General features: G+C 50.2%; 1 protein-coding gene across 4 annotated transcripts in view; it reads left to right on the forward strand.

Annotated features, from left to right (window-relative positions):
• The window catches only part of SZT2 (SZT2 subunit of KICSTOR complex), a 116,424-nt gene that overhangs the window by 38,806 nt on the left and 50,103 nt on the right, over positions 1-27,515 (forward strand). For all 4 annotated transcript variants that reach the window (XM_077277501.1, XM_077277504.1, XM_077277502.1 and 1 more), the window contains exons 20-25: positions 12,573-12,687; positions 12,810-12,923; positions 13,241-13,432; positions 13,976-14,079; positions 26,950-27,085; positions 27,190-27,306. In XM_077277501.1, the coding sequence (XP_077133616.1) occupies positions 12,573-12,687; positions 12,810-12,923; positions 13,241-13,432; positions 13,976-14,079; positions 26,950-27,085; positions 27,190-27,306 (778 nt within the window). The remainder of the gene's footprint in view (positions 1-12,572; positions 12,688-12,809; positions 12,924-13,240; positions 13,433-13,975; positions 14,080-26,949; positions 27,086-27,189; positions 27,307-27,515) is intronic.

A 27,515-nucleotide genomic window follows, 5' to 3' on the forward strand; every position in this document is an offset into this window, starting at 1 on the left:
ATCTCCGCAGCCACAACCTCATTCCCCGGCTAAAAAGAGGAAAATTCAGGTTGTGGAATCTGACTCTGATTCGGACCTCTCTCATGCCTCATCTGTTGGCTGGGAGGATCCAGTATCTCCTAAAGCTGAGGTCAGGAAATACCTCTTTTCCTCAGACTATATTGAGGATCTAGTCTCTGCTGTCCGTAATACCATGGGACTAGAAGAGGAACCTGTACCGCAGTCCATACAGGATCAGATGTTCGGTGGTCTTTCATCGGAGAAGAGAGTGGGCTTCCCAGTTCATGCCAATATCATCAGTATGATTAATCAGGAATGGGAACTACTTGAGAAGCGTCTCAGTACCCCTTCAGAAATGAAGCACAGATTTCTGCTTGAGGATGACCTTAAATTAGATATTCCCAAGGTCGATGTGCAAGTGGCTAGAGTCGCCAAGAGAACTGCACTCCCCTTTGAGGATTCTTCTCAATTGAAGGATCCCATGGATAGGAAGATCGAAAGTCTCCTCAGAAAATCATGGGAAACTTCTGCAGCTGTCCTTAAGGCTAACGTCGCCTCCACCTGTGTGGCAAGAGCTCTCTCCTGCTGGCTTGAAAAATTAGAGAATCACATATCTCAAGGTACCTCAAGAGGCGAGATATTGGATTCCCTACCCGTTTTGCATAAAGCTACAGGGTATTTGGCGGACGCTTCTCTGGAATCTGTAAGAGTCGCCGCCAGATCCCTCGTACTTTCCAACTCTGCCAGAAGAGCCCTCTGGCTTAAGCTCTGGAGTGGGGATATCCCCTCTAAGTCTAAGCTCTGCACCATACCCTTCAAAGGAGACTACGTCTTTGGTCCTGCCCTAGACGATATTCTCGATAAAGCCACCGACAAAAAGAAGGCGCTCCCTGAGCAAAAACAGCCTAGGAAACGTTTTTTTCGTGGCCCACAACCTCAGTCCTCTCAAGCAAGAGGCAAAGGAAAAACCGGCAGGTGGAGCTACGCAAAGGGTAGGGGAAAGAATATCTTTGTCCCGCAACAGCAGCAGCAGCAACAATCCCAGCAGGACAAACAATGACTCCGACCCGGTGGGGGGAAGACTCTCGAAATATGTGGTTCAGTGGGAGGATATTACCAGCTCCCACTGGGTTCTCAATGTCATCAGAGACGGCCTGTTAATAGAGTTAATTTCTCCCCCACCTCAGGGTCTAAAAGTCACTTCCCTTCCATCATCAAGGGATCGCAGTCTATTGTCCTTAGGTCTCAAAGACCTTATCAGATCAAATGTAATTTCCCCAGTCCCACAATCAGAGTGGGGAAAGGGACACTACTCCCGACTCTTCCTGGTTCCCAAACCTTCAGGAGACGTCTGGATTATTATAAACTTAAAGGGTCTGAACCAGCACGTGAAATATCGCAAGTTCAAGATGGAGTCCGTAAGATCTGCGATTCCTCTGATAGAACATCACTCTTTTATGGCTACCATCGATCTCAAGGATGCGTATTTCCACATCCCTATTCACCCGAGACACAGAAAATATCTCAGGTTTGCGATACAGGGGAATCATCGGGTGGAGCACTATCAGTTTGGAGTCCTTCCCTTCGGCATTTCATCAGCACCGAGGGTGTTCTCCAAGGTGATGGCCGAAGTAGTGTCATTTATCCGAAAGCAAGGTGTCTGTATAGTGCCCTATCTGGACGATCTTCTGATAGTTGCTTCCACCGAGATAACCCTGATAGCACATGTCTCTACCACCCTAGACATTCTGAGATCCCTAGGTTGGATTCCGAACCTACAAAAATCTCAGCTTCAACCCGCAAAAACCAGGAGATTTCTGGGAGTAATGCTGGACTCAGCAAGACAAATGTCCTTCCTCCCGGACGATCACAGGCTTCCCCTACTAACAAAAATCAGGAAGTTCAAAGAAATGAGATCCCCTACTCTGCGAGAGGGAATGTCGCTGTTGGGTTCCATGACAGCCTGCATACAGTCGGTGGCTTGGGCTCAAGCTCACTCAAGGACTCTGCAAGCCCACATTCTACACAATTGGGATGGTCGACCTGGCACTCTTGCCAAGAGGATCCACACTCCGGGCAGAGTGAAAGCCTCTTTAACATGGTAGATGAAGCCCAGGAACCTTCTGAAAGGAGTATGCTGGATTCAGTCTCCTCTAACCACCATCAAAACAGATGCCAGCAAGAGAGGTTGGGGAGCCATAGTGAACCATGTCCCCTATCAGGGCCAGTGGAGCCAATCGATTTCCGAGAAATCATCAAATTTCAGGGAGCTCAAGGCTGTGGAAGAGACTCTACTAGCGGCAAGGCATCAGATTTCGGGTCATCATGTACAGATATACTCGGACAACATGACCACGGTGGCCCATATCAGGCACCAGGGCAGTACAAGAACCCTCAGTCTAATAAAAATCTCCGCTCGAATCTTTTCTTGGGCCGAAAAGCACTTACTATCCCTGACGGCAATCCACCTCAAGGGAACTACAAATATTCAGGCAGACTACCTAAGCCGCCAGGAAATCCATCCTGGCGAATGGAGCCTGGATCCTCAAACATTCAGCATGCTAGTTCACAGATGGGGTCATCCAGACGTCGACCTCTTTGCCTCTCACCAGAACGCAAAGGTCGAAACCTTTTTTTCCCTGAACCCGAGAGGCAATCCCAGGGGGTTGGATGCCTTAACCCAAGATTGGCCGTTTCATCTAGCTTATGCTTTTCCGCCAATCCCCATCCTTGCCAAGGTTCTACGGAAGATACGCCTAGAAAGGACTCCAACTATCCTGATAGCTCCATTGTGGCCCAAAAGGAGTTGGTTCAACCTAATTACCCAACTACAAGTGGATGGACCAGTAATGTTGCCGATAAAACACGATCTTCTTTCTCAGGGTCCCATTCTCCACCCAGACCCTCAGAAGTGGAGCTTGGCGGCGTGGTTGCTGAAACCCAGGTTTTAAGAGCTAAAGGGCTATCAATTCCTGTCATAGCTACCCTACAAAAATCGAGAAAACCGGTGACCAACGCCATCTACAACAAGATCTGGAAAAAGTTTTCTTCATTCTGTCTGCCTAACCTTCCAGACCCCCTCAAGCCTAATATACCCATCATATTGGACTTTTTGCAAAAAGGCTTGGAAATAGGTCTCAGGCCCAGTACCCTCAAGGTCCAGGTCTCTGCACTTAGCTCGGTCTTTGATCAAGATTTAGCGAGTCATCGCTGGATTAAAAGGTTCATGACATCGGCTACTAGAATGAATCCTAGAAAACAGGTCATAGTTCCCCCATGGGATCTCAATATAGTTCTGCAGGGTCTGACAGGTCCACCCTTTGAACCACTATCATCTTGTTCTCCACAAAACCTAGCCTATAAAGCCGTGTTTTTGGTTGCCATTACTTCAGCCAGAAGGATTGGTGAATTACAGGCCTTGTCTACACGAGAACCTTATCTCCTGGTAAGAGATGATTCAATTGTGCTTCGTCTTGATCCGTCCTTTCTTCCGAAGGTTATCTCTGACTTCCACCGTTCTCAAGAGATTTTTCTACCAACCTTTTGCCACAATCCAACAAACTCGGAAGAAAGAAGATTCAACACCTTGGATGTTCGACGTATTCTTTTACAATACTTGGACCACACCAGTACATTCCGAATTGGTCATAACCTGTTTGTCCATCTCTCAGGACAAAACAAAGGGAAAAAAGTAGCCAAAAGTACCATCGCTACATGGATCAAGAAGGCTATTACGGAAGCCTATCTCGCTCAAAACAAGTTACCTCCAGTAGGTATCAAAGCCCATTCAACAAGATCCACTTCGGTTTCCTGGGCAGAAAGAGCAGGCGCATCTCCGGAGCAGATTTGCAGGGCAGCAACGTGGTCTTCACTCCATACCTTCTCTAAACATTACAGACTAGATGTATTGTCCAACAAGGACTTAGCCTTCGGCCGCAAAGTACTCCAGGCCGTTGTCCCTCCCTAGTGCCAAAATTAGTTGGTATTCCTCCATATGCCGTCGTGGAAGGTGACTAGAGAAAATAGAATTATTCTTACCGTTAATTCGGTTTCTAGGAACCTTCCACGACGGCACTAATTTCCCACCCGATATATATTCCTGGATTAGTTCTGGGATTTTAAAGGTAAACCAGTGCAATGGTCTCAGTTGTAAGTCACTGGCAAGTGGGAGGTGGGAGGTCCTTTTAACCTCTGTGTTTCCTGTTCCCCATTAGGGCAAAGAGACAACCTCCATATGCCGTCGTGGAAGGTTCCTAGAAACCGAATTAACGGTAAGAATAATTCTATTTTTCATTTCCTAATCTCTCCCCCATGATTTGTTGAGAACAACGCTGAATATGGATCGCATATTGCGTTGGATTGCAAGAGCTTCAGAAAAGGAGGGACTCTCCTATTTATACCATCAACAAATCGACGAGCAATTCACTGGACAGAAGCCGCTAAGTAGGTTGCCATACCTGGTCTGATTTTTATGGGCGACGGGTCCTTTTAAGGGCACCGATTCCCCCCACATCTTCAACAGACGAACACATGCAGTGTCGCCTCCATGTATCCTCTTCTGCATCCAGGCCTAATGCCAAACAACCTGCCCTGTCCACCCGGGGACCTCAACTCTGGGGATGTACAGAGGCACACATCTTTGGCGTCCGAGCACCCCCCTTTGTATCAATTTAGGGGATGATGCAAGAAAGCGGACGATTCCTCTCCACGTCCCTGTTAACAGAATGGTGGATCGAAGGTTCCTAATTTTCTACTCTGCACGAAGATGGCAAGAGGCCTGCTGGTTGCAGCCCTGCATTCTGCCACTTGGCAGTCTAACCGGGTGGAATTTCTTGTGGTATACCTACCAGTATCCCTGCCCGATGTATCATCAATTAAAAAACCACAGACGGTCGGATAGCAAATCTGGTTCGTTCCGTCTTGTGGCTTCGGGTTCAGCGCTCTACCCTTCTTTAGCGCCACATGATGTTGCTTGACCAATAGTCTCCTCGTCAGAGACCTTATCTACTTCAATTCAAATCAAATCTTCTGAGCGGGAGACTAACAAGGGATCGTATTTTTTCTACAGACCCATCCAGCAGTAGAAGCATTGTCCTGGACAGTCTAGATCTAAGAGATCTTGGTTTCACGAAGGAGAAAATGAAAAGTATGATCATTCCTGGACCTCAAACTTCTAACAACCTTTGACAAGGCCCTCCTTTTTCAGATGCAGTTCCTCCGCTCAGCCATTACTTCAACAACAAAACAAAAAAAAAAAAAAAGTGGAGTTTAATGGCATCCATCGACATTCGGTTTTCTTACCCTCACATGCCTACTTTTTTCCCCTCTACAATTATCTCTTCTCCTTTCCATTCGCGAACAGCATTTTCAAGTCACGACCTTGCCCTTCAGCCTGGCTACCGCACCACAGTGGTCGCAACGCTCATAGCAGTTGTCATGTGCTTCTTGCACCCTAGAAACATGGTCGTCCTGCCCTACTCGGTCGACTTTCTAGCCGCTCTACAAGGACTACGCTAAGTCGTCTATATCACTTGCAATACCCTCTCACTTGGGCTAGCAGCTCAACTTAGACAAGTTTTTTCCTCATTCCAAGCCCAGCAGATCCTCTTTGACGATGATCCTGCACAAGAAGGATGGTAATTCTCTCTCTCGAGTCAAGGTCGTGGCCCTTCAACACGGAGCTTGTGCACTTGATCACTCATTCCCTCGGTTCATTCAATTAGCTAGGAGGGTTGTGAGCAATAAGACGAAAACGGAAGTAGTTTTCTTTTGCTCCGCTCGTTTTCAGCAAGTCAATCAGGCTTTCAAAAGGTAGTCTCTAAGCTCCTTCCTCATCCAGAGCCTTCTTCTGGTCCAATGGTTATTAGGGATACCAATGCCCGTCTTCTTCTCCCGATCATTTCTCTGGGGATCCGAACAGTACGGCTAATCCTACAGCAGGTCCACTGCCCTTAGGCGGGTCAACCATCCGTCTTCAATTTGGATAATGCCACGGCTGTGCCATACGTCAATCATCTCGCAGGTACCCACAGTCAAGCGCCATGGCCGAGGTACCTCGCACTCTCTGATGGGCCGAGATCTATCATTCGGTGATCTCAACAGTACATGTCCCTGGAGTAGAACACTGGGCGGCTGACATATTCAGCCATCAGGGTTTTCTCCTCAAGTGAGTGGAAACTTCACTCGGAAGTCTTCCTTCACATCTGCCTTCACTGGAGTACTCCAGATGTAGGTCGGATGGCGTCCAAGCTGAACGCCTATGTACTCCAGTTCATGGTTTGGCTTCAAGATCCAAGTCCATCACAGTGCATGCTCCGTTTCTTCCACGGTACCAATTTCCATAACTCCTCTTCCACTACGTCTTGAGATCTTTTTGGAAGCAGAAAAGGCCCCCAGTGATCCTGGGAGACCCGCACTGACCATGTCAGGTTTTCTCGCTTGCGGTACTAGTATTTCTCCGTCTTATTTCATCAAAACTGGAAATATGGACCTTCTCGCAGGGAGCCTTCACCTGTAGTTCTTCCCTACCGCGTACCGTTAGATCTGGGGGACCTTAATGGTCCTGGGGATCTTACAGTAGACTCCTTTTTCGATCCAGAAAGACTTTACTATCAGGGAACGTCACTCCCCTTTTTTCTCTGCGTTCTTGTCATCCTGATGAGTCTTCAGAGCTTGCCACTCTGTTCCTTTCAGTCTTTTTTCCTTATTACCATCAATGCATCGTTGCCCTCAAGCCATCCCCTTCCCTCATTGCCAAGGTGGTTTTGTATTCCCACTGTTGCAGGGGCATCGTCCTCTCATCTCTTTCGGCTCCAGTCCACACAACGGAATGGGTTCTCCATAATCTGGAAGAAGTGAGTGCTCCAAGTGGGTACGTATCGAGGACGGCGTCCTTCCGAAGGTTGGACACTTTGCTTGGGCTTCTCGATGGTAAGTAGGCTTCCCGACGGTCACAGGAAGGGTTTAGCCATGTTCATCGGCCACGTTAGCCTGGTGGATTCTTTTCACCATCCAGGAGTCCTTCCGTGCTAGATGTCAGCCTATCTCCCTGTCTCAGGGCTCTAGGCACCAGGCGTCGGCAAGCACGACCGCAAGCTTGCGAATTCCTCCAGTCCGCATGCATTGTTGAAGCACTATAATTCACACACTTCCACAGATGTGAGTCTGGGCAGGCGGACTTTGCAGGCCGCCTTGGCGCACTTGTAAGTAGCGGTTACACGGCCTGATCTGATGTCCCCACCCAGGGACTGCTTTGGGACGTCCCATGGTCTGTGTCCCCCAATGAGGCGAAGGAGAAATAGGGATTTTTGTGTACTCACCGTAAAATCCTTTTCTCCGAGCCAATTATTGAGGGACACAGCTCCCACCCTATTAGCTTGTGCTTGTTTTTATATTCTGACCTGCTATACTCTCATATATAATATGACATGCTATACGCTCATATGTTGTTATTGATCTCCTACTGCTTTTGCACCAAACTGGTTAGCTGAGAGCCAGCAGGAGGGTGTATACTGCAGAGGAGGAGCTAACTTTCTTTGTAATACTTAGTGTCAGCCTCCTAGTGGCAGCAGCATACACCCATGGTCTGTGTCCCCCAATGAATGGCTCGGAGAAAAGGATTTTACGGTGAGTACACAAAAATCCCTATTTTCCAGCTCTCCGCCCCCTTCTCCTCCTCTCTCCTCTGTCTCTGCAGCCATTTTCGGCTGCAGATTAACCCTGCATCTCCCGGTCTGCAGGACCAGGACCAGGCAGCCAGTCTCCGGGGGGCACAGGACTGTGGATTTTCGGCGCTGGACCTAGGGGTACACTGGTGGGGTAAGATCACAGCTGGGTTATCTTTACTCAGCTGTGAATCCATATTACCTATAAGGCTCTGTAGGTTCTCTACCCCTGTAAGGTCCATCTGCTGGTAGCACTTCTGCACTTTGTGCGCTATGCCGGGCTCAAGGTCTAAGAGAACCAGGCAGAACTGCTATTATGCATTCTGCACAGCCTGCGGGACCGCTCTCCCCAGTAGTAGCACGTACCCGCATTGTCAGAACTGTATACAAACTACTGTGTCACAGCCTCAAGAAGCCCCTGCCAATGCCTCGGTGTCTAATGCCACACCGGAATGGGCTACTCAGATATCGCAATCTATGACGCAGTCTATAGATAACCTAACTTCCAGAAGGACCTCTGAAGCCGCCTAAGGTTTTCTCTAACCACCCAGAGTTTAAGGCGATCCTTAAAAAGCAGCTCTCACAGCCTGAGAAAAAATTCGCTAATCGCAAATATCTGGAGGCGAGGTACCCCTTCCCACAGAAGGACACCAAGGAATGGACAGATCCACCTGAAGTGGATCCCCCAGTCTCCAGGCTAGCAGCACAGACCCTCCTTTCACTGCCAGATAGCTCAACCCTAAGGGACGCAGCAGACCGGCAGGTAGAACGCATGGCTCGTTCAATTTTCGAGGCAGCAGGGGCATCCCTGGCTCCCGCGTTCGCCTCAGTTTGGGCTGCCAAGGCCATCCTGGCCTGGGCAAACAATTTACAAGCCTTCCAAGCATCCGCTCCTGAACTGTCGGACCAAGCGGTTCAAATTGCTGTTGTAGCAGATTACATGCTCCATGCAGCTCTGGATTCAGCAAGGGGAGTCGCGGGGATAGCATCAAACGCCATCACGATTCGGCGTATCCTCTGGCTGCGGGAATGGAAAGCGGACGCAGCCTCAAAGAAGTCCCTCACGCACCTCCCCTACCTCAGTGGGAGACTTTTCGGTGAACAGTTTGACACTATGATATCCAACGCCACAGGGGGGTAAGAGTACTTCTCTTCCCCAACTGAAACCTAAACGCACCTACAAGAAGCATAACCAAACTCGATTCCGATCCTTTCGGAATTCCTCCGGCTGGTCCGTCTCACGTCCAGTACAAAATCGTAACCGTTCTCCACGCAGGGACAACTCACGATCGACGCAAAGGTCGGACAAGACCTGGCAGTCAAAAGCAGGCCAGTCTAAGCCCAGAGGAGGAAAATCTCAGACTTTCTCCTCCTCATGACTCACGGACTCCGGAAGACACCACACCAGTAGGCGGCCGACTTTTGCTCTTTCATCAAGTCTGGCTGCCTATTACAGAAGACAGGTGGGTCACGGAACTAGTGTCTTCCGGATACAAAATAGACTTCACCTCCAACCCACCGGACCGGTTCTTCCTCTCTGTCCCCCCAAAACCGCCAGCCAAGGCTCGAGCCTACCACCAAGCGGTCTCCTCGCTTTGTCGATCAGGAGTCATAGTACCGGTACCCACGACCAACCGCTTCCGAGGGTTCTACTCCAATCTGTTCATAGTTCCCAAGAAAGGAGGCAGCGTACGGCCCATACTAGACCTAAAACAGCTCAACAAATATGTACGGGTCCGTCATTTCCGCATGGAGTCCCTTCGGTCCATCATTGCGTCCATGGAGAAGGGAGAATATCTCGCCTCCATAGACATACAAGACGCATACCTGCATACCCATTGCACCTGCCCATCAGAGGTTTCTCAGGTTCGCAATAGGCCAGGACCACTACCAATTCGTGGCTCTCCCCTTTGGACTCGCCACGGCTCCCAGAGTGTTCACCAAGGTCATGGCAGCCACCATGGACGTCCTGCACTCCAGAGGCATAGTAGTCGTTCCATACCTGGACGATCTACTCATCAAGGCTCCCACCTTCAAGGACTGCGAGCTCAGCATCTCAATCACAACCGATACTCTCAGTCGCATGGGCTGGTTAATCAACCTACAAAAGTCATCACCAACCCCGAGTCAGTCCCTGACCTTCCTGGGAATGTTATTCAACACCTCCAGGGGTCTAGTGCTCCTTCCCAAGGACAAGGCACTGGCTCTCCGACTAGCAGTTCGCACCCTCCTCCGCAAACCCCCTCGATCTCTCCGGTTTGCCATGAGAGTCCTCGGCAAGATGGCAGCGGCAATAGAAGCTGTCCCATTTGCCCAGTTTCACCTCAGACCTCTCCAACTAGCCATTCTCAAGTCCTGGGACAGGAATCCCTTTTCTCTCGACAGGGAGTTCCAGCTAACGTCGTCAACCAGGAGGTCCCTGCACTGGTGGCTCAAGCCAACCTCGCTAGCAAAGGGGAAATCCTTTCTCTCAGGTCAATGGAAGGTCCTGACCACCGACGCGAGCCTGACGGGTTGGGGTGCGGTGCACCTACACCACAGGGCACAGGGCAAGTGGTCCCCAGCGGAAGCGACCATGCCCATCAACATCCTGGAAATTCGTGCCATCCTACTGGCATTGAGGGCCTTCCATCACTTACTGGCAGCCTCTCACATCAGGATACAGTCGGACAATGCCACGGCTGTGGCATATGTGAATCATCAAGGGGAGACCCGCAGTACCCAGGCGATGCGGGAAGTGTCACATGTCCTCCGCTGGGCGGAGGACACAGGGTCGGTTCTTTCGGCGGTCCACATTCCGGGTGTGGACAACTGGGAAGCAGACTTCCTCAGCCGACAAGGAATAGACTCGGGAGAGTGGTCTCTCCATCCCGAAATTTTTCAACAGATCTGTCTCCGCTGGGGGACCCCAGATGTGGACCTAATGGCATCCCATTTCAATGCCAAGGTCTCCAACTTCATTGCCAGAACACACGATCCGCGGTCGCTCGGAGCAGACGCTCTGGTTCAGGACTGGACCCAGTTCCAGCTTCTGTACATTTTTCCACCTCTCCCCCTGATATCCAGAGTGGTGAGGAAGATCAAACAAGAGGGAGTTCCAATCATCCTCATTGCACCGGACTGGCCCAGACGCACATGGTACGCCGACATCGTACAACTCACAGCAGACGCCCCTTGGCGTCTCCCCGACCGCCACGATCTTCTATCACAAGGGCCGTTCTACCACCAGAACTCAGGGGCTCTCAATTTGACGGCGTGGCCCTTGAGACCTGGGTTCTAACCCAGGCAGGGCTCTCGGCAGATGTCATTGGAACCATGATCAGAGCACGGAAACCAGCCTCTGCCAAGATTTATTACCGTACCTGGAAAGCTTTCTTTACCTGGTGCGAATCTCGTGGCCAGATCCCACTCCCTTATTCCATACCCAAAGTACTTGGTTTTCTCCAATCGGGTCTGGAGGCCAGGCTGTCATTGGGCTCGCTTAAGAGCCAGGTGTCAGCCCTCTCAGTGCTTTTCCAAAAGCGCATTGCTACCAAGCCGCAAGTAAGGACTTTCCTTCAGGGGGTTTCCCGATTGGTTCCCCCCTACAGACGACCACTAGAAATGTGGGACCTCAACCTGGTCCTGACAGCATTGCAGGAACCACCCTTCGAACCTCTTAAGGAGGTCCCGCTCCGCCTTCTTTCCCAGAAGGTGGTTTTCCTGGTGGCAATCACCTCGCTACGCAGGGTGTCTGAACTGACAGCACTCTCCTGCAGACGGCCTTTCCTGGCATTTCACCAGGACAAGATAGTTCTTCGTACGGTCCCATCCTTCCTCCCGAAGGTTGTGTCCGACTTCCACCTCAATGAGGAAATTTCACTACCATCCCTTTGTCCGGTTCCGGTTCATAGAGTGGAGAAGGCTCTGCATACGCTTGACCTTGTCAGGGCTTTGCGTATATACGTGTCTAGGACTGCGTCCTTCCGGAGGTCTGATTCCCTTTTCCTCCTTCCGGAAGGCGGCCACAAGGGTATGCCAGCTTCCAAAGCTACTCTTGCCAGGTGGATCAAATCCACCATACAAGAGGCGTACCGCCTTAAGAATTCTCCTCTTCCAGCCGGTATTACGGCACACTCTACACGGGCGGTAGGGGCCTCCTGGGCCATTCGGCACCAGGCTTCGGCACAACAAGTGTGTAAGGCGGCCACTTGGACTAGCTTACACACGTTTACTAAACACTACAGGGTTCATACCCAGTCCTCAGCGGACGCGAGCCTGGGTAGACGTGTCCTGCAGGCGGCGGTGCCCTAAGTGTACGGGCCTGTCTGCACAATATTCGTCCATTGCTTCCCACCCAGGGACTGCTTTAGGACGTCCCATGGTCCTGTGTCCCCCAATGAGGCGACAGAGTAAAGGAGATTTTTGTGTACTCACCGTAAAATCTCTTTCTCTTAGCCTCTAATTGGGGGACACAGCTCCCACCCTGTTGCCCTTTCCGGGCTGTTGTAACTGAGTTCTCATATTGTTTCTTGAGCTCGTACATAGTTGCCTTCTTACAGGCATAATTATGTTATTCATGTTACGTTCCTCCTACTGCTTTTGCACAAAACTAGAGAAGGCTGATGCCGTCCAGGGGTGTATACTGCACAGGAGGAGCCACAGTTAATCTTTTTCAGATTATGCATAGTGTCGCCTCCTAGTGGACAGCAGCATAACACCCATGGTCCTGTGTCCCCCAATTAGAGGCTAAGAGAAAGAGATTTTACGGTGAGTACACAAAAATCTCCTTTTTTGCTTTATAATTTTGCTGTGTGGTTACTCTTTTCGGTCTCCTGACTTTGTATTTTTACTGTTATTGTCAATCTTCGTTGCTCGTGCTCTCGCAGATCTGTGATTATTTTTTTTTATTTATTATTATTATTGCAGCTTTTTCCCAGAGATCAGAGCTGTATAAACATCATGCTGACATTCGAGTACATTGTACAGCTCTGCCAAAACAAAGACGGCAGCTCCCCCATCCTGACGAAAACTGACCGGACAGGTGAGGATATGCAAAATGTCCCCACACACCTCCGATACCTGTCGGCATGTTCGGCCATTGACCCAACATAAGCTTGCTCGCTGGTCTCCTGCGTTGATATTGTTTCGGATTCATTGTTACAGATCCCCCGGAGAGCAGCGGCCATTGCATTAGAGAGGTCCCATTTCACTTTGACCTGATGAAACTTCTGTCCAAATGTCAACAGATTGAAATGTTCTACTTAACGCTCAGCAGAGGTAATGACCGAAGTGCCGGCTCCAGAATGTGCTGCCTCTGGAAGTGATGCAATATTTTTTTCGGGTTTGCTTTTCTGATATAAATTTCCAAATCCTCTTTCTATATATTATATATATGGTAATATCTAGTTATGGCTGCATGCAGACAGGATTTTATCGTTTACCTTTTTATGGGGGGGAAAAAGCAAGCGCTGACTGCGATAACTAACTATATGTTAAGAAATTAGCAGTGTAATAATGTTTTATGGTGGACGCGCTCTAGAACTTTGACTCTTAAGTGAATATATACTTCTTTTTTTTTTTTTTTTCCCCCAAAGCGGATGCAGAAGGTTCCCCTGCGGAGTCCTCTCTGCCGAACGACATGCTGCTCAGCCTGTTTCACAGCTGCCTTCAGGGCGAACTTAATGACCAAGAGATCCCACTTGATGATCAAGACCACCTGAATTTTATGGATCAAGTACTTCAACGTGACCGTGACGGGCATCCGACTCCCTTCACTTACTCACGAGGTGGGTTCACTACTATCGTCCCATCCCTCCTCTCCACCAGCGGCTCTCGGATTCCTGCATGAGTTTATATAGGGGCTAACCTCATTGCTACACTTTATAATTATCCTGCCTTCATGCTTTAGTGCCTTGTTGAGTTTGCACTTATACACAGCCATTTATCTGAACTAGCCATGCTGCAGTGTAAAGCAAAGGGAAGGACAGGAAACCCTTGTAAGCCTCTTTAAATTGAGACTTTCGTAGACTATTGGTGACTGATCTTGGCTCTCATGTAGAAGAGTTAAAAAGAAATTAATTTATACAAGCAGAGCTGCAGTGTAAAGCACAGTGTGACTAAGTCTTCCTGGGTCATTTGATGAGACCAATTATCAATTTAGCTGCAGTCTTATTTGCAAAGTGCAGAACATTTGACCTATAGAGAAAAAAAACTAGATTATAGGATAACTGCAGGAGTGAGGGGTTTATATGGGGTACAAGCAGGTGGGGTAAAAAGGAGACGTCTTTTTGTACTACAGCCTTATTATGCTGTCTATTGATATCTTACAGAGGAATCCTCAGGAAGCATGATCTCTGAAGAAGCTGCAGACTCTTCTCTGACTGCTCATAATAACAGTCACCACGACGCACCAAATTCAGTCAGCGCATTACAGGTATGGCAGCTTTCTGACTGTCTCCGGCTCATTAGAACAGTCATACGGAGTCGGATCCTTATTGCAAGGAGGGGTGCATCAAACTGCAGACTACTTCCCCAGTCTTCTCAGCTCACAAACCTGTGTGACGACATCGGCATCCTCCTCATCTTTCCTCCGATCCCTGTCTGCCGGGCCATTGTGATTTCCTGGTAATCGCTGATTTCCCCCCGCTTCCTCCACCGAGCAGAGACTGCGGTCCCCAAAACCAATGATTGCAGGGCGGATCAATCACTAGGACCGGACTATTGCCAGAATCGCTGCACCAGTATAGTAGGAAACTGCAATTCCCTAATATACTTATAGTACCTGGATTACTCCCTTAAAGGGTGGAAGCTTTGCGTGATATATATATAATATATATATTCTACATATATATTATACTATACCATTTAAAAGAAAACAAAATGCAGTAGACTAGGGTGATGACAGTGAGTGACCAAAGGATAGCACCGTAGTTACGCTTGTCTCATATTTACTTCATTAAGCCCAAATGGCAACGTTCCGGTTCATAGAACCTTTTTCAAGAGATATCTATCAATCTATTATCTATTTATCTCCATATCCATCTATTCCGCAATGTTGGCACTTGCTCTCCCCGGGGCTCCCGTGTGGGCGCCTTGATCACAACTCCAATCCGCAACGGTGTCGCTGGTTCCGCCTTCAGACAAATCGAACATGAAGAGGAAGTCTGGTATCAGCTGCCGCCAGGACTTCCTATTCATGATCGATTTTGCTCGAAGGCGGAGACAGTGACGCCAACGCTGACTGGGTGCCGGCATCAGTTACCGCAACCCCACATGAGCGCCCCAGGGATTGCGTATGCTGATACTGTGGGAACAGCGCCAGCACAAGAGGGGAGTATAAGCTTTATTATTTTTGGGGGGCCAAATATTTTGATCAAGAAGGGGTTGCCCTAGTAGTGGACAACCGCTTTAAGGAAATATGTATATGGTAGTACAAGTATAGGTCTTGCAAAAAGCATACGTGTATTGTTAAGGAATGAGTTACCTTAGTCTTATATTGCATTGCCACTACCCCGACGCACGTTTCGGCAGGCTTGCCTTAGTCTTGTATTGCGGTGCCTTATTTCTCCTACGCCTCATTGGGGGAAACCAGGACCATGGGTGTTATGCTGCTGCCACTAGGAGGACACTAAGTAAACACAGAGAATAGCTCCTCCCCTGCAGTATACACCCTCCTGCTGGCTCTCAGTGAACCAGTTCTTGCTTAGTGTCTGTAGGAGGGACTTGGGTCTGTTTCAGACCCCACCGTTTTTATTTTAAATTTTGATTTTTTTGTTCTATTTTTTTCCTTTAACGGAGCGAATGGGGGCGACGGATCCTTTCTAGGTTCCGATCTCACCCGAACCATCAACGGGCAAGTACGTGGAGCGTCCCTCCCGTATCCTTTCCTGCAACGTTGTATGCCAGCCCTGAGCTCATCTTGCGGGCGACGGTTCCTTCGCGTTCCGATCTCCCCCCTCCATAACAGGCGACCACATGGAGTAGCCCTCCATCTAGCTCTCCTGTAGCCAGGTGCATAGCCGGACATATTATGAATGGCGTCCGTGCAGCCCCCCTCTGCATCACCACTGATATAGCGGATGACGCGAGGCGGCAGAAGCTCTCAACCCCCTCCCTTACTATGGCGACGGTGGATTGAGCACCGGCCCACCGCATCTACCGTGAGTACACTGCGGGGGCCGAGGCGCTGGGGGGTCCTGGTCCCCGGGGTATGGGAGGTCTGCACCTTAAAGCCCGGGTCCGTGGGTGGTCTGCACTGCGGCAATTCCTTCAGAGAGTGTGGCTTAAGAATGGCGCTAATAGCGTTTGCGGCGCTGCAGGCCACAACCACAGGTTTAAAATTTAGCCCCCGGCTTTTCCCTTTCATACAGGCCGGAGTTTTGGCCACGCCCACCGGCAGTTACCGCCGCCCACTCTTTCTGGCGCTTCTCGTTCCCTGAGAGAGACTTTCACTCCATCTTGGTACACCCACAGGGCTGATGCTGCAGCGCTGCTCCAGCATTTTCAGTCACAGCCTTCAGGATTAGCGATTCCTGTGCATAACTCCCGTGGCATCACACTGCGGACCTCCCCTGGGGACTCAAGACACAGGACCATGGGTAAGCTCCAGAAACATAACTTAACCCTTCCCCTGCTAGTAAGTGCTTTCCTCCAGGCTTTACTGTGTCTCAACCAAAGCCTCACAAAAAGTCTGGGAAAACCCACACTGTATTTTTTGCTGCATGTACCCCTTGTAAGGTATCATTACCCCGGGGTCACAATACTGCATTATGCACAGCTTGTGAACCGCTGACGGCTCGGGAATCACCTGTTGCTGATACTGAACCCAGCGAGCCTAGTCCCCCTGAGTGGGCTACCTCCCTTTCCCGGTCTATGGCATCCCTGGCAAAAGCGTTAGACTCGTTCCGAGACCCTTCCTCTAACCAGGGCACTAATACGGACGACGTTTCCGATGGTCAGAACCCCTCGTACTCCAAGGGTCATACCTTGCCAAGGAGTTCTCACTCTTCCAGGAGAAGGACTCATGCCATATCCCCAGACCATCACCGGTTTTCAGGTTCTGAGAGCTCCATTTCTCGCTCCCCTTCCATTGGGGCTAGTAGAGAACCTGTTTCAGAGGACGATTCTGATACGTCCCTAGATCAGGAATTTCATCACGTTCAGGAGACTCTCGACACTCTAATTGAGTCAGTGAATAAGGCTTTGAGACTTGAGGAGGAACCCTTATCTAAAACGGATCAGGCCGTGTCCTTTAAGAGGACCAAGCGAGCTCACAGAGTGTTCGCCACTCATCCCGAGTTTAAGCAAATTGTTGAATCTCACAGGATCCGTCCAGATAAACGATTCACAGGGCAGAAGCCCATGGAGTCGAAATATCCCTTTGCCCAGGATCTAAGAAAAGATTGGTCACGATCTCCCCTGGTAGATCCTCCGGTATCGCGCCTGGCTGCGAAATCTGTTTTATCCTCCTCGGAGGGCGCCTCTATTAAAAATCCAACCGATCGACAATATGGCGCGCTCAGCTTTTGAAGCCTCAGCGGCCGGACTCTTTCCATCTTTTGCCGCTACGTGGGTGGCTTTAGGCTATGACCCACTGGGCTGAGGTCTTGTCTTCAGCAGTACTGGATACCAATCTCACCCTCCTGCTGGCTCTCAGCTCCTCCCCTGCAGTATACACCCTCCTGCTGGCTCTCAGCTCCTCCCCTGCAGTATACACCCTCCTGCTGGCTCTCGGCTCCTCCCCTGCAGTATACACCCTCCTGCTGGCTCTCGGCTCCTCCCCTGCAGTATACACCCTCCTGCTGGCTCTCGGCTCCTCCCCTGCAGTATACACCCTCCTGCTGGCTCTCGGCTCCTCCCCTGCAGTATACACCCTCCTGCTGGCTCTCGGCTCCTCCCCTGCAGTATACACCCTCCTGCTGGCTCTCGGCTCCTCCCCTGCAGTATACACCCTCCTGCTGGCTCTCGGCTCCTCCCCTGCAGTATACACCCTCCTGCTGGCTCTCGGCTCCTCCCCTGCAGTATACACCCTCCTGCTGGCTCTCGGCTCCTCCCCTGCAGTATACACCCTCCTGCTGGCTCTCGGCTCCTCCCCTGCAGTATACACCCTCCTGCTGGCTCTCGGCTCCTCCCCTGCAGTATACACCCTCCTGCTGGCTCTCGGCTCCTCCCCTGCAGTATACACCCTCCTGCTGGCTCTCGGCTCCTCCCCTGCAGTATACACCCTCCTGCTGGCTCTCAGCTAACCAGTTCTTGCTTAGTGTCTGTAGGAGGCACATGGGTCTGTTTCAGACCCCAACGTTTTTATTTTATTTTTTACATTTCTGTAAATTTTATTTATTTTTTTTTAATTAACGGAGTGAAGGGGGCGACTGTTGTTTTCAAGGTTCCGATCTCCCCCGAATCATCAACAGGCGAGCACGGCGAGTATACCTCCCCGTACCCTCTCCTGCGACGTGGGAAGCCATGCCTGAGCTCACTTCAGGGGCGACGGTTCCTTCACGGTCCCGATCTTCCCACACCAGCAACAGACGACCACATGGAGTGTCGCCTCCATGTATCCTCTCCTGGAGCCAGGCCTACAGCCGGACAACTGGCCCTGTCCACCCGAGGGCTGAACTCCGTGGATGTATAGAGGCCCCTCTCTATGGCGTCCGAGCAGCCCCCACTGTCCCACCACTGTGAAAGCGGATGGCACAAGGAGGCGGACGGTTCCTCTCCACCTCCCTAACAAAGGGATGGTCGATTTGAGGTTTATCCCTGCACTGTCCACGCTGCACAGAACAGCGCTGAAACCCACATCCGCGGCGGCTCCATGCCAGGACGCGCACCGATGGTGAGTGGATTCATCTTCGGAGGGATATCCACATGCTGACAGGCAGCCTCAGCCACTTTCCTGTGGCCCACCTCTCTGAGGTAACGCTCTGGCCAGCTGCAAAAATTTAGCCCCTGGCTTCGGCCAATGTGTAGGCCGCATCCCGGAAGTCTCGCCTGGAACGCCCCGCTGGTGTCGCCCACCGGCTACAGAAATTTAGGCCCCGGCTTGGGCCTATTCAACATCGTGTCCGTGGCTCCGCCCCCCGAATTGGCGCTTCTCGCTCTCTGCGAGATTTTAGTAACTCTGCAACTCCCGGTGGCCATCTTGGTCCACCCGGCCGGCTCACACTGGGGCGTTTTTTGTTTTTTTTTTGCATTAAAGGGGCACATCCACTTTACATCAGTACCCGTGTAAGGAAGTACCTGACCAGTCCCTTAAAGGCACACGACCAGTATGCCCTGGTCTTTAAAGGCGCATGACCAGTATTCCCTGGTCTTAAAGGCGTATGACCAGTATTCCCTGGTCTTTAAAGGCGCATGACCAGTATTCCCTGGTCTTAAAGGCGCATGACCAGTATTCCCTGGTCTTAAAGGCGAATGACCAGTATTCCCTGGCCTTAAGGGTGCATGATCAATCCGAGGAGCCCTCCACCGCCAACCCCAGCTTATCCTCTAGTTCCCCTCAGTGGACTTCGTCACTGACCGCAATCCATGGTTCTCTGACCAAGAAATAGGGTACACGAAGGGATTCAATGTGGCTCGGAGTGCTTGCAGGACCGATATACATGGTCCCTATCCTACATGGGAGCCGTCAGCTAGCAGGGGCCGCAAGTATTCTAGAAACGTGCAGGTGTCTAGAAACATACAGGCATCTAGAAAACGGAAGTTTTAATTTCCTGCTCCCTCACCAATGATTCGATGACAACAAGTCTCTGAATATGGATTAGATATTGCCTGAACTTGCCAGAGCTTCAGAGAAGAGTAACCAATCTCGGTACATTGACGAAGACTCTGGTTCTGCTCTAGACTACGCAGTGTCCCTCAGAAGGAGACTAAACTCCCTTGTAGAGCATTTGCCATTCAGTTCGGATAAGCGATTCACTGGACAGAAACCTCTACGTGTGATGCCATGCCTGGCCTGATTTTTAAGGGCGACGAGTCCTTTAAAGGGCACCGATCTCCCCACACCCCCCTCTGCATCACCACTATTTAGCGGATGATGCAAGAAGGCGGACAATTCCTCTCCACTTCCCTGTTAAGAGGTTGATGGATCAAGGGTTCCTAATTTTTATATCTGCACCGTCAAAAGAGAGCGGCGATGGCAAGAGACTATGACCTGCCGGATGCAGCCGCACATTCTGCCACGGGGCAGATTAACCGGGTAGAATCTCCTGTGGTATACCTACCAGTATCCCTACCCGATGGGTCATCAATTACAAATACCACGGACTGTCAGATAGCAAATCTGGTTCGTTCCGTCTTGCGGCTTCGGGTTCAGCGCTCTATCCTCCCTAGCCGCCGCATGGATTGCTAGAGCAATGGTCTCCTAGCTGGAGACCTTAACTACCTTGATTCACACCAGTAACAACTGGCCAGTCAAATCTTTTGAGCAGGAGACTGACAAAGGATTGTATAAGGATTGTCCAGCACAGTCTAGATCTAACGGATCTTGGTTCCAAAAAGGGGAACGAAAAGTAAGACCGACCCTGGACCTCAAACTTCTAACAACCTTTGACATGGTTCTCCTTCTTCGGATGGAGTTCCTCCCCTCAGTCATTACTTCAACAGAACAAGGTGCAGTTTCTGGCATCCATCGACATTCGGGATGCTTACCCTCTTCAAAAATTCCTTCGCCTTTCCATTCGTGGACAGCATTTTCAAGTAACAACCTTGTCCTTCTGCCTTGCTTCCGCACCCCGAGTGTTCGCACGGGTCATGGCTGATGTCATGTTTTCTCTTCCACCCTAGAGGCGTACTCGTCCTGCCCTGTTTGGTCAACTGTCTAGCCGCCCTTCCAGGACTACGCTGAGTCATCTATATCACTTGCGATACCCTCTCACCTGGGCTGGCAGCTACACTTAGACCTCCTCATTTCCAGCCCAGCAGTTATCCTTTTTGAGGATGATCGTGCACACTTCTAGAAGGATGGTAATTCTCCCTCGAGACGAGGTCATGGCCCTTCAACAGGGAGCTCGCGCAAGGAGAGTTCTGAGGACTTGTTTACTCTCCCCCTCATTTCATTCGATTTGCTAGGAGAGTTCTGAGGAAATATGGTGACGACAATGGAAGCGGTTTCCTTCTCTCCGCTCGTTTTCAGCAAGTCAAACAGACTTTCAGACGATAGTCTCTGAGCCCCTTCTTCATCCAGAGCCTTTCTCCCGGTTCAATGGTTATTAGTAACTACCAATGCCAGTCTTCTTCTCCCTATCATTGCTCTGGAGATCCAAACAGTAGTCCTACAGCAGGTCCACTGCCCTCTGGCGGGTCACCCTATCCGAATTCAATCGGATAATGCCACGGCGGTGCCATACGTCAATCATCTAACAGGTTCCCACGGTCAGGCGCCATGACCGAGGTACCTCACTTTCTCTGATGGGCCGAGATCTATCATTCGGTGATCTCGGCAGTATATATCCCAGGAGTAGAACTCTGGACGGCAAACATTCAGCCGTCTGGGTTTCACCTCAAGTCAGTGGGAACTTCTCCCCGAGGTCTTCCATCAGATCTGCCTTCACTGGAGCTCTCCAGTTGTAGGTCGGATGACGTCCAGACTGAATCACAATGTACTCGTGTTCGTGGTTCAGTCTCAAGATCCAAGAGCCATCGCACTCCATGCTCTGGTTCTGCCGTGGTACCAGTTTCCATTCCTCCCGTTCCACTACTTCCGAAAGCCTTTCGGAAGCAGAAAGGGGCCCCAGTGATCCTTCGAGATCCGCACTGACCACATTAGTTTTTGTTTGCGGTGCTAGTATCTTCCCGCCTTATCGCAGCAAAACTGCAAGTAGGGACTTTCTCACAGGAAGTTTTCACATGTAGTTCTTCCCTATCGCATACCGTTAGATCATTGAGACCTTAATGGTCCTAGGAGCCTTACAGTAAACTCCTTTTTCATTCGTGCAGACTTTACTATCAGGGAAAGTCACCCCTTTTTTTTCTCTGCGATATCCTCACTCTGACGAGTCTTTGGAGCTAGCTGCTCTGCTCTTTCAGACTTTTTTCCCTTATTGCCTTCAAGGCAAGGTTGTCATCAGGCCATCCCCATTCCTTGTTACCAAGGTGGTAATGTATTACCACTGTTATGAGGGCATAGTTCTTCCCTCATCTCTTTCGGCACCAGTCCACAAAATGGAATGAGTTCCCCATATTCTGGACGAAGTGAGTGCTCTGAGTAGGTACGTCTCGAGGTCGGCGTCCTTCCGACGGTTGGACGCTTTATTTGGGCTTCCTGATGGTAGAGGAAGGCTTCCTGACATTTCCAGGAAGGGTTTAGCCGTTTCATCGGCCATGATAACATGGTGAATTTGTTTCACCATCCAGGAGTCCTTCCGTGCTAGAGGTCAGCCTATCTCCCTGTCTATCGAGGCTTCTAGGCACCAGGCGTCGGCAAGGCACGCCTGCAAGCTTGCGGATTCGTCCAGTCCGCATGCATTCCTGAAGCACTATAATTCCCACACTTCCACAGATGTGAGTCTGGGCAGGCGGACTCTGCAGGCACTTGTAAGTAGCGGTTACACAGGGCCTGATCTGATGTTGTCCCCACCCAGGGACTGCTTTGGGACGTCCCACGGTCTGTGTCCCCCAATGAGGCGAAGGAGAAATAGGGATTTTTGTGTACTCACCGTAAAATCCTTTTCTCCGAGCCAATTATTGAGGGACACAGCTCCCACCCTATTAGCTTGTGCTTGTTTTTATATTCTGACCTGCTATACTCTCATATATAATATGACATGCTATACGCTCATATGTTGTTATTGATCTCCTACTGCTTTTGCACCAAACTGGTTAGCTGAGAGCCAGCAGGAGGGTGTATACTGCAGAGGAGGAGCTAACTTTCTTTGTATCACTTAGTGTCAGCCTCCTAGTGGCAGCAGCATACACCCATGGTCTGTGTCCCCCAATGATTGGCTCGGAGAAAAGGATTTTACGGTGAGTACACAAAAATCCCTATTTCTTCCACAATAGAGACCCTCTCAGCCTTTTCGGAACCTGCAACCACAGGCTCGGTCCCGATTTTATTTATTTATTTTTTCGTTACAACTCAAACTGGTCCTCTACTTCCACATCTCCCGGTTTCGGCCGGGCACAACGCGGAGACAGAGGTTCACAGGCCTCTTTTAAGCCTTCCCCTTCATGGAGAGGCAGGTCAAGGCAACTGGGATCCAGAGGCGCCAGAACGGGCAGACCTTCCACACAATGACTACCTGCGGTATCCGGGGGACACCCTCAAAGTAGGCGGCCTCCTGCTTTCCTTCAGTGCCGCGTGGCGCTCGGTCGTTCACGACGAGTGGGTCCGCGATCTAGTGTCCTCCAGATACAAGATAGATCTCATCTCATCCCCCAAACCGTTTTTTTCTGTCTTCTCCTCCCAGGGCAAAAGCATCAGAGTTCTTCAAAGCTATAAGCTCTCTGAGAAAAGACAGAGTTATTATTCCGGTCCCTCAAAGTGAAAGGTTTCAAAGTTTTTATTCAAACCTCTTCATTGTTCCAAAGAAGGACGGTACAGTACGGCCCATAATTGGACCTAAAACTGCTGAACAAGTTCGTCAGGGTGTGACTGTTCCGGATGGAATCTCTTCGTTCTGTCATCGCCTCCATGGAAAAAGGCGAGTTCCTGGCGTCTATAGACATCCAGGACGCATACCTCCACATTCCTATTTTACCTTCTCACCAAAGGTTTCTTCGCTTCACAGTTCAGGAAGATCACTTCCAATTTGTTGCTCTGCCCTTCGTCCTCGCCACCGCTCCCAGGGTATTCACCAAGGTCATGGCAGCTGCTGTGGCCATACTCCACACCCGAGGAGTGGTGGCGCTCCCGTATTTAGACGATATCCTCATCAAATGCCCCTCTTTCCGCTCCTGCAAGGAAGCCGTGGCCATCACAATAGGTACCCTTTCTCGCCTGGGTTGGAAGATAAACTTCAAAAAATCTTCCCCAGTGCCGGCTCAGCGAATTTCCTTTCTAGGAATGATACTTGACTCGTCCCGGGGGTTGGTTCTTCTTCCCCCGGAAAAGATCTGTCTTACAGCGAGAAGCTCAGAAGCTCTCTCAGCCTCGCTCTCACTCTCTGCGCTTCAGTATGACAGTACTCGGCAGGATGGTAGCAGCTATGGAGGCGGTTCCATTTGGCCAACTACACCTCCATCCTCTACAGCATGCCCACCTGGCTGTTCGGGACAGGAACCCATTCTCCCTAGACTGTTGGTTCCTCCTTCCCCAGCGAGTCAGACAGTCTCTCAGGTGGTGGACATTGAAATCCTCCCTGAATCAAGGGAAGTCTTTTGTTCCAGTACACTGGCTGGTTGTAACGACAGACGCCAGTCTTCTAGGCTGGGGTGCGGTGTTCCTTCATCACACTGCTCAGGGCCGCTGGTCCCCCCCAGGAATCACGCCTTCCAATCAACCTCTTGGAAATCCGGGCCATCAGGTTGGCACTTCTCCTGTTCCATCCTTCCTAGCAGGTCGCCCGATCAGGATTCAGTCCGACAACGCCACTGCAGTGGCATACATCAACCGCCAAGGGGGAACCCGCAGCAGGGCGGCCATGACAGAGGTAGGCCACATCCTCTGATGGGCCGATGAAAACCGCTCAATGATCTCTGCGGTTCACATCCTGGGAGTGGACAATTGGGAGGCAGACTTCCTCTGTCGGCAATGCCTCGACTCCGGGGAGTGGTCTCTCCATCCAGAGATCTTCCACTAGATCTGCTGTCGTTGGGGAACCCTGGACGTGGATCTGATGGACTCACGGCTGAACTCCAAGGTTCCAGACTTCATGGCTTGGTCCCGCGATCAGGCAGCCATCAGGGCAGACGCTCTTGTACTCCCGTGCATCATTTTCGGCTTCCGTACATATTTCCCCCGCTTCCTCTCCTGCCGAGAGTCATCAAGAAAATCAGAGCGGAGAGGGTACCAGTAATCCTGATTGCGCCAGATTGGCCGCGCCAGGCGTGGTACGCGGAACTAGTTCAACTAGTTGCTGACGTTCCCTGGCGATTACCGAATCGCGTAGATCTACTATCTCAAGGCCCCTTTTGCCAACAGAACTCAGAGGCCCTGTGTTTGACGGCATGGCCGTTGAGTCCTGGGTCCTAACCCAGGCAGGTTTCTCTCCAGAAGCCATAGCTACCATGATCAGCGCTAGAAAGCCTATTTCTATGCGTATCTATCATCGCACTTGGAAGACTTCCTTTTCATGGTGTAGCGACCGAGGACGTTCTCCTCTACATTTTTCCATCCATTCCATTCTCCAGGTCTTACAAACGGGTTTGGACTTGGGTCTCGCCCTTAGTTCTCTCAAGGGGCAGATCTCAGCCATCTGTTCTCTTCCAACGCAGGATAGCCAACAGATTACAGGTCAAGACGTTTATTCAGGGAGTCTCCCATCGGGCGCCCCCCTATAGGATGCTGTTGGAATCATGGGATCTTAATCTGGTCCTCGGAGTTTTGCAACAGGCTCCTTTCGAACCTCTACAGGAGGTTTCCCTGTCTTTCATGGAAAGTTGCTTTTCTAGTTGTGGTCACCTCTATCAGACGAGTCTCCGAGCTGGCGGCGCTGTCCTCTCAAGTTCCGTTCCTGAATTTTCATCGGGATAGGGTGGTTTTGAGGACATCCCCATCTTTTCTACCGAAAGTTGTATCCTCTTTTCATCTCAATGAGAAGATTGTCTTACCGTCACTCTGTCCGGCACCAGTCCATCGCATCGAGAAGGCCCTTCACACACTGGATTTAGTGAGAGCTCTTTGGAGATACATCTCGCGGACAGCGTCTTTCCGCAGGTCAGATGCCCTATTCGTGCTCCCGGAAGAACCGAGGAAAGGATTTCCCGCTTCCAAGGCGACAATAGCCAAATGGATCTGTTTGGCTATTCAAGAGTCCTACCGAGTCAGAGGTCTTCCTGTCCCAGTAGGGATTAAGGCTCACTCCACTCGGTCAGTGGGCGCGTCTTGGGCCATCCGGCACCAAGCTTCGGCAGCACAAGTTTGTAAGGCTGCGACTTGGTCCAGCCTGCATACCTTTACAAAACGTTACCATATTCACTCTCAGGCCTCGGCAGATGCGACCGTCGGCAGACGAATTTTGCAGGCGGCCGTGCCGCATCTGTAACTTGTGTGTACAAGCAGCAATTGCAGTTAATTGTTTCTCACCCAGGGACTGCTTTAGGACGTCCCATGGTCCTGTGTCCCCCAATGAGGCGTAGGAGAAAAGGAGATTTTTGTGTACTCACCGTAAAATCTTTTTCTCCGAGCCAATCATAGGGGGACACAGCACCCACCCTGTTAGCCTATTGGCTTTGGTTTTGTTTTGAGTTAACTTGGTTTTGACATAGTTCATCCTTGTTAAATATTAAGCTCCTACTGCTTTGTTACCGAACTGGTTCACTGAGAGCCAGCAGGAGGGTGTATACTGCAGGGGAGGAGCTATTTCTGTGTTTACTTGGTGTCCTAGTGGCAGCAGCATAACACCCATGGTCCTGTGTCCCCCAGTGATTGGCTTGGAGAAAAAGATTTTACGGTGAGTACACAAAAATCTCCTTTTTGCTACCCCTGGGTTCTTTGTGCAAGCTTTTTATAGGCTCTCATGTCTATTCTTTGCGTTGTCTTCTGCCCAATATTAGGTACATTATAAACTTGATCTATTAGAATGATAGCGCTATTGATTGCGTACATATATGAAGTCTGTTTTGGATTATTTCTCTTATTCTTGCGGGAATATGGGGCATTGCTTATGTAGTAATCCCCTATACCATGTTATTATTGGAATAGCCTCCTTTCTCTGCAGCCCGCACCCACGTTGAGGACCTGCTTTTACCGCACCCCTGGCTGTTCTGTGATCACTCGGCTGACTTATCGATCTGTAATATTTCTCAGTGATTGCACACTCTGCCCCTTTCCCGTATTTTATTAACTATGCAGATATATTGTCAAATAAGCAAACGTCGTCACCTTGTTTTACCCCCACGTGTCATGCGGCCGTGGATAGTATTACGTGGTCTGGTATTTGCATGGAGCGATTTGCATGCTTTTATCAGAAATATCAGATTATGTAGAGATTTATCTGAACGGAGACCAAATGCCGACAGTTTCTCTATAAGTTTATACAAAATGTCACAATGTGCAGGTACGTATTCCTGTATGGATTTGGATTTCCATCATAAGTCCTCCCACATCTATAGTGATTACGCAGAATTCTGAGCGCAGCTCTGGAGATGACTGGAGTGTAATGCATTATCACTGTAGCCGTTCCTACATAGATGCTTCTATTTGCAGGGTCCAAGCGCCATAGAGGAGATTGAGGAAAATGCAGCATCGTCCCACTCCCGGGAGCCGCCGCGGTGGTGCTGCTACGCGCGATTGGTGAATGCACAGCACCTGCTCCTCACCTTCCTGCCAGCAGGTTATACAGGTACAGAAAGCCGCGGGCTCCTTGTTATCATACAGCAGCCGGAAACAAATTTGCTTATTTCGAGGTTTTGATTTGTCAATGATAATGATTCATTTTCACAACAGACGTCCAGAAGTTGATGACCCCCTCAGACTCCGCCATGTCCTCAGAGGGAAACTCTTACCAAGAAAGTCTCCTGTTCAATCCTGGTATCCCTACACTGAGCATCACTCCTGCAGGGGGTAAGAGGTGCAGGGTGCGAATTTATATCACAGGGAGCAAATATTTGCGTGGACATGGGTCACCTATTTAATTGTCCACCATGGCTGGGTATTAATGTATGTACACAGTGACTGCACCAGCAGAATAGTGAGTGCAGCTCTGGGGTATAGTACAGGATGTAACTCAGGATCAGTAATGTATGTACACAGTGACTGCACCAGCAGAATAG

The sequence above is a fragment of the Ranitomeya variabilis genome, chromosome 8 (genome assembly GCF_051348905.1).
Source record: "Ranitomeya variabilis isolate aRanVar5 chromosome 8, aRanVar5.hap1, whole genome shotgun sequence".
Lineage (NCBI taxonomy): Eukaryota > Metazoa > Chordata > Amphibia > Anura > Dendrobatidae > Ranitomeya > Ranitomeya variabilis.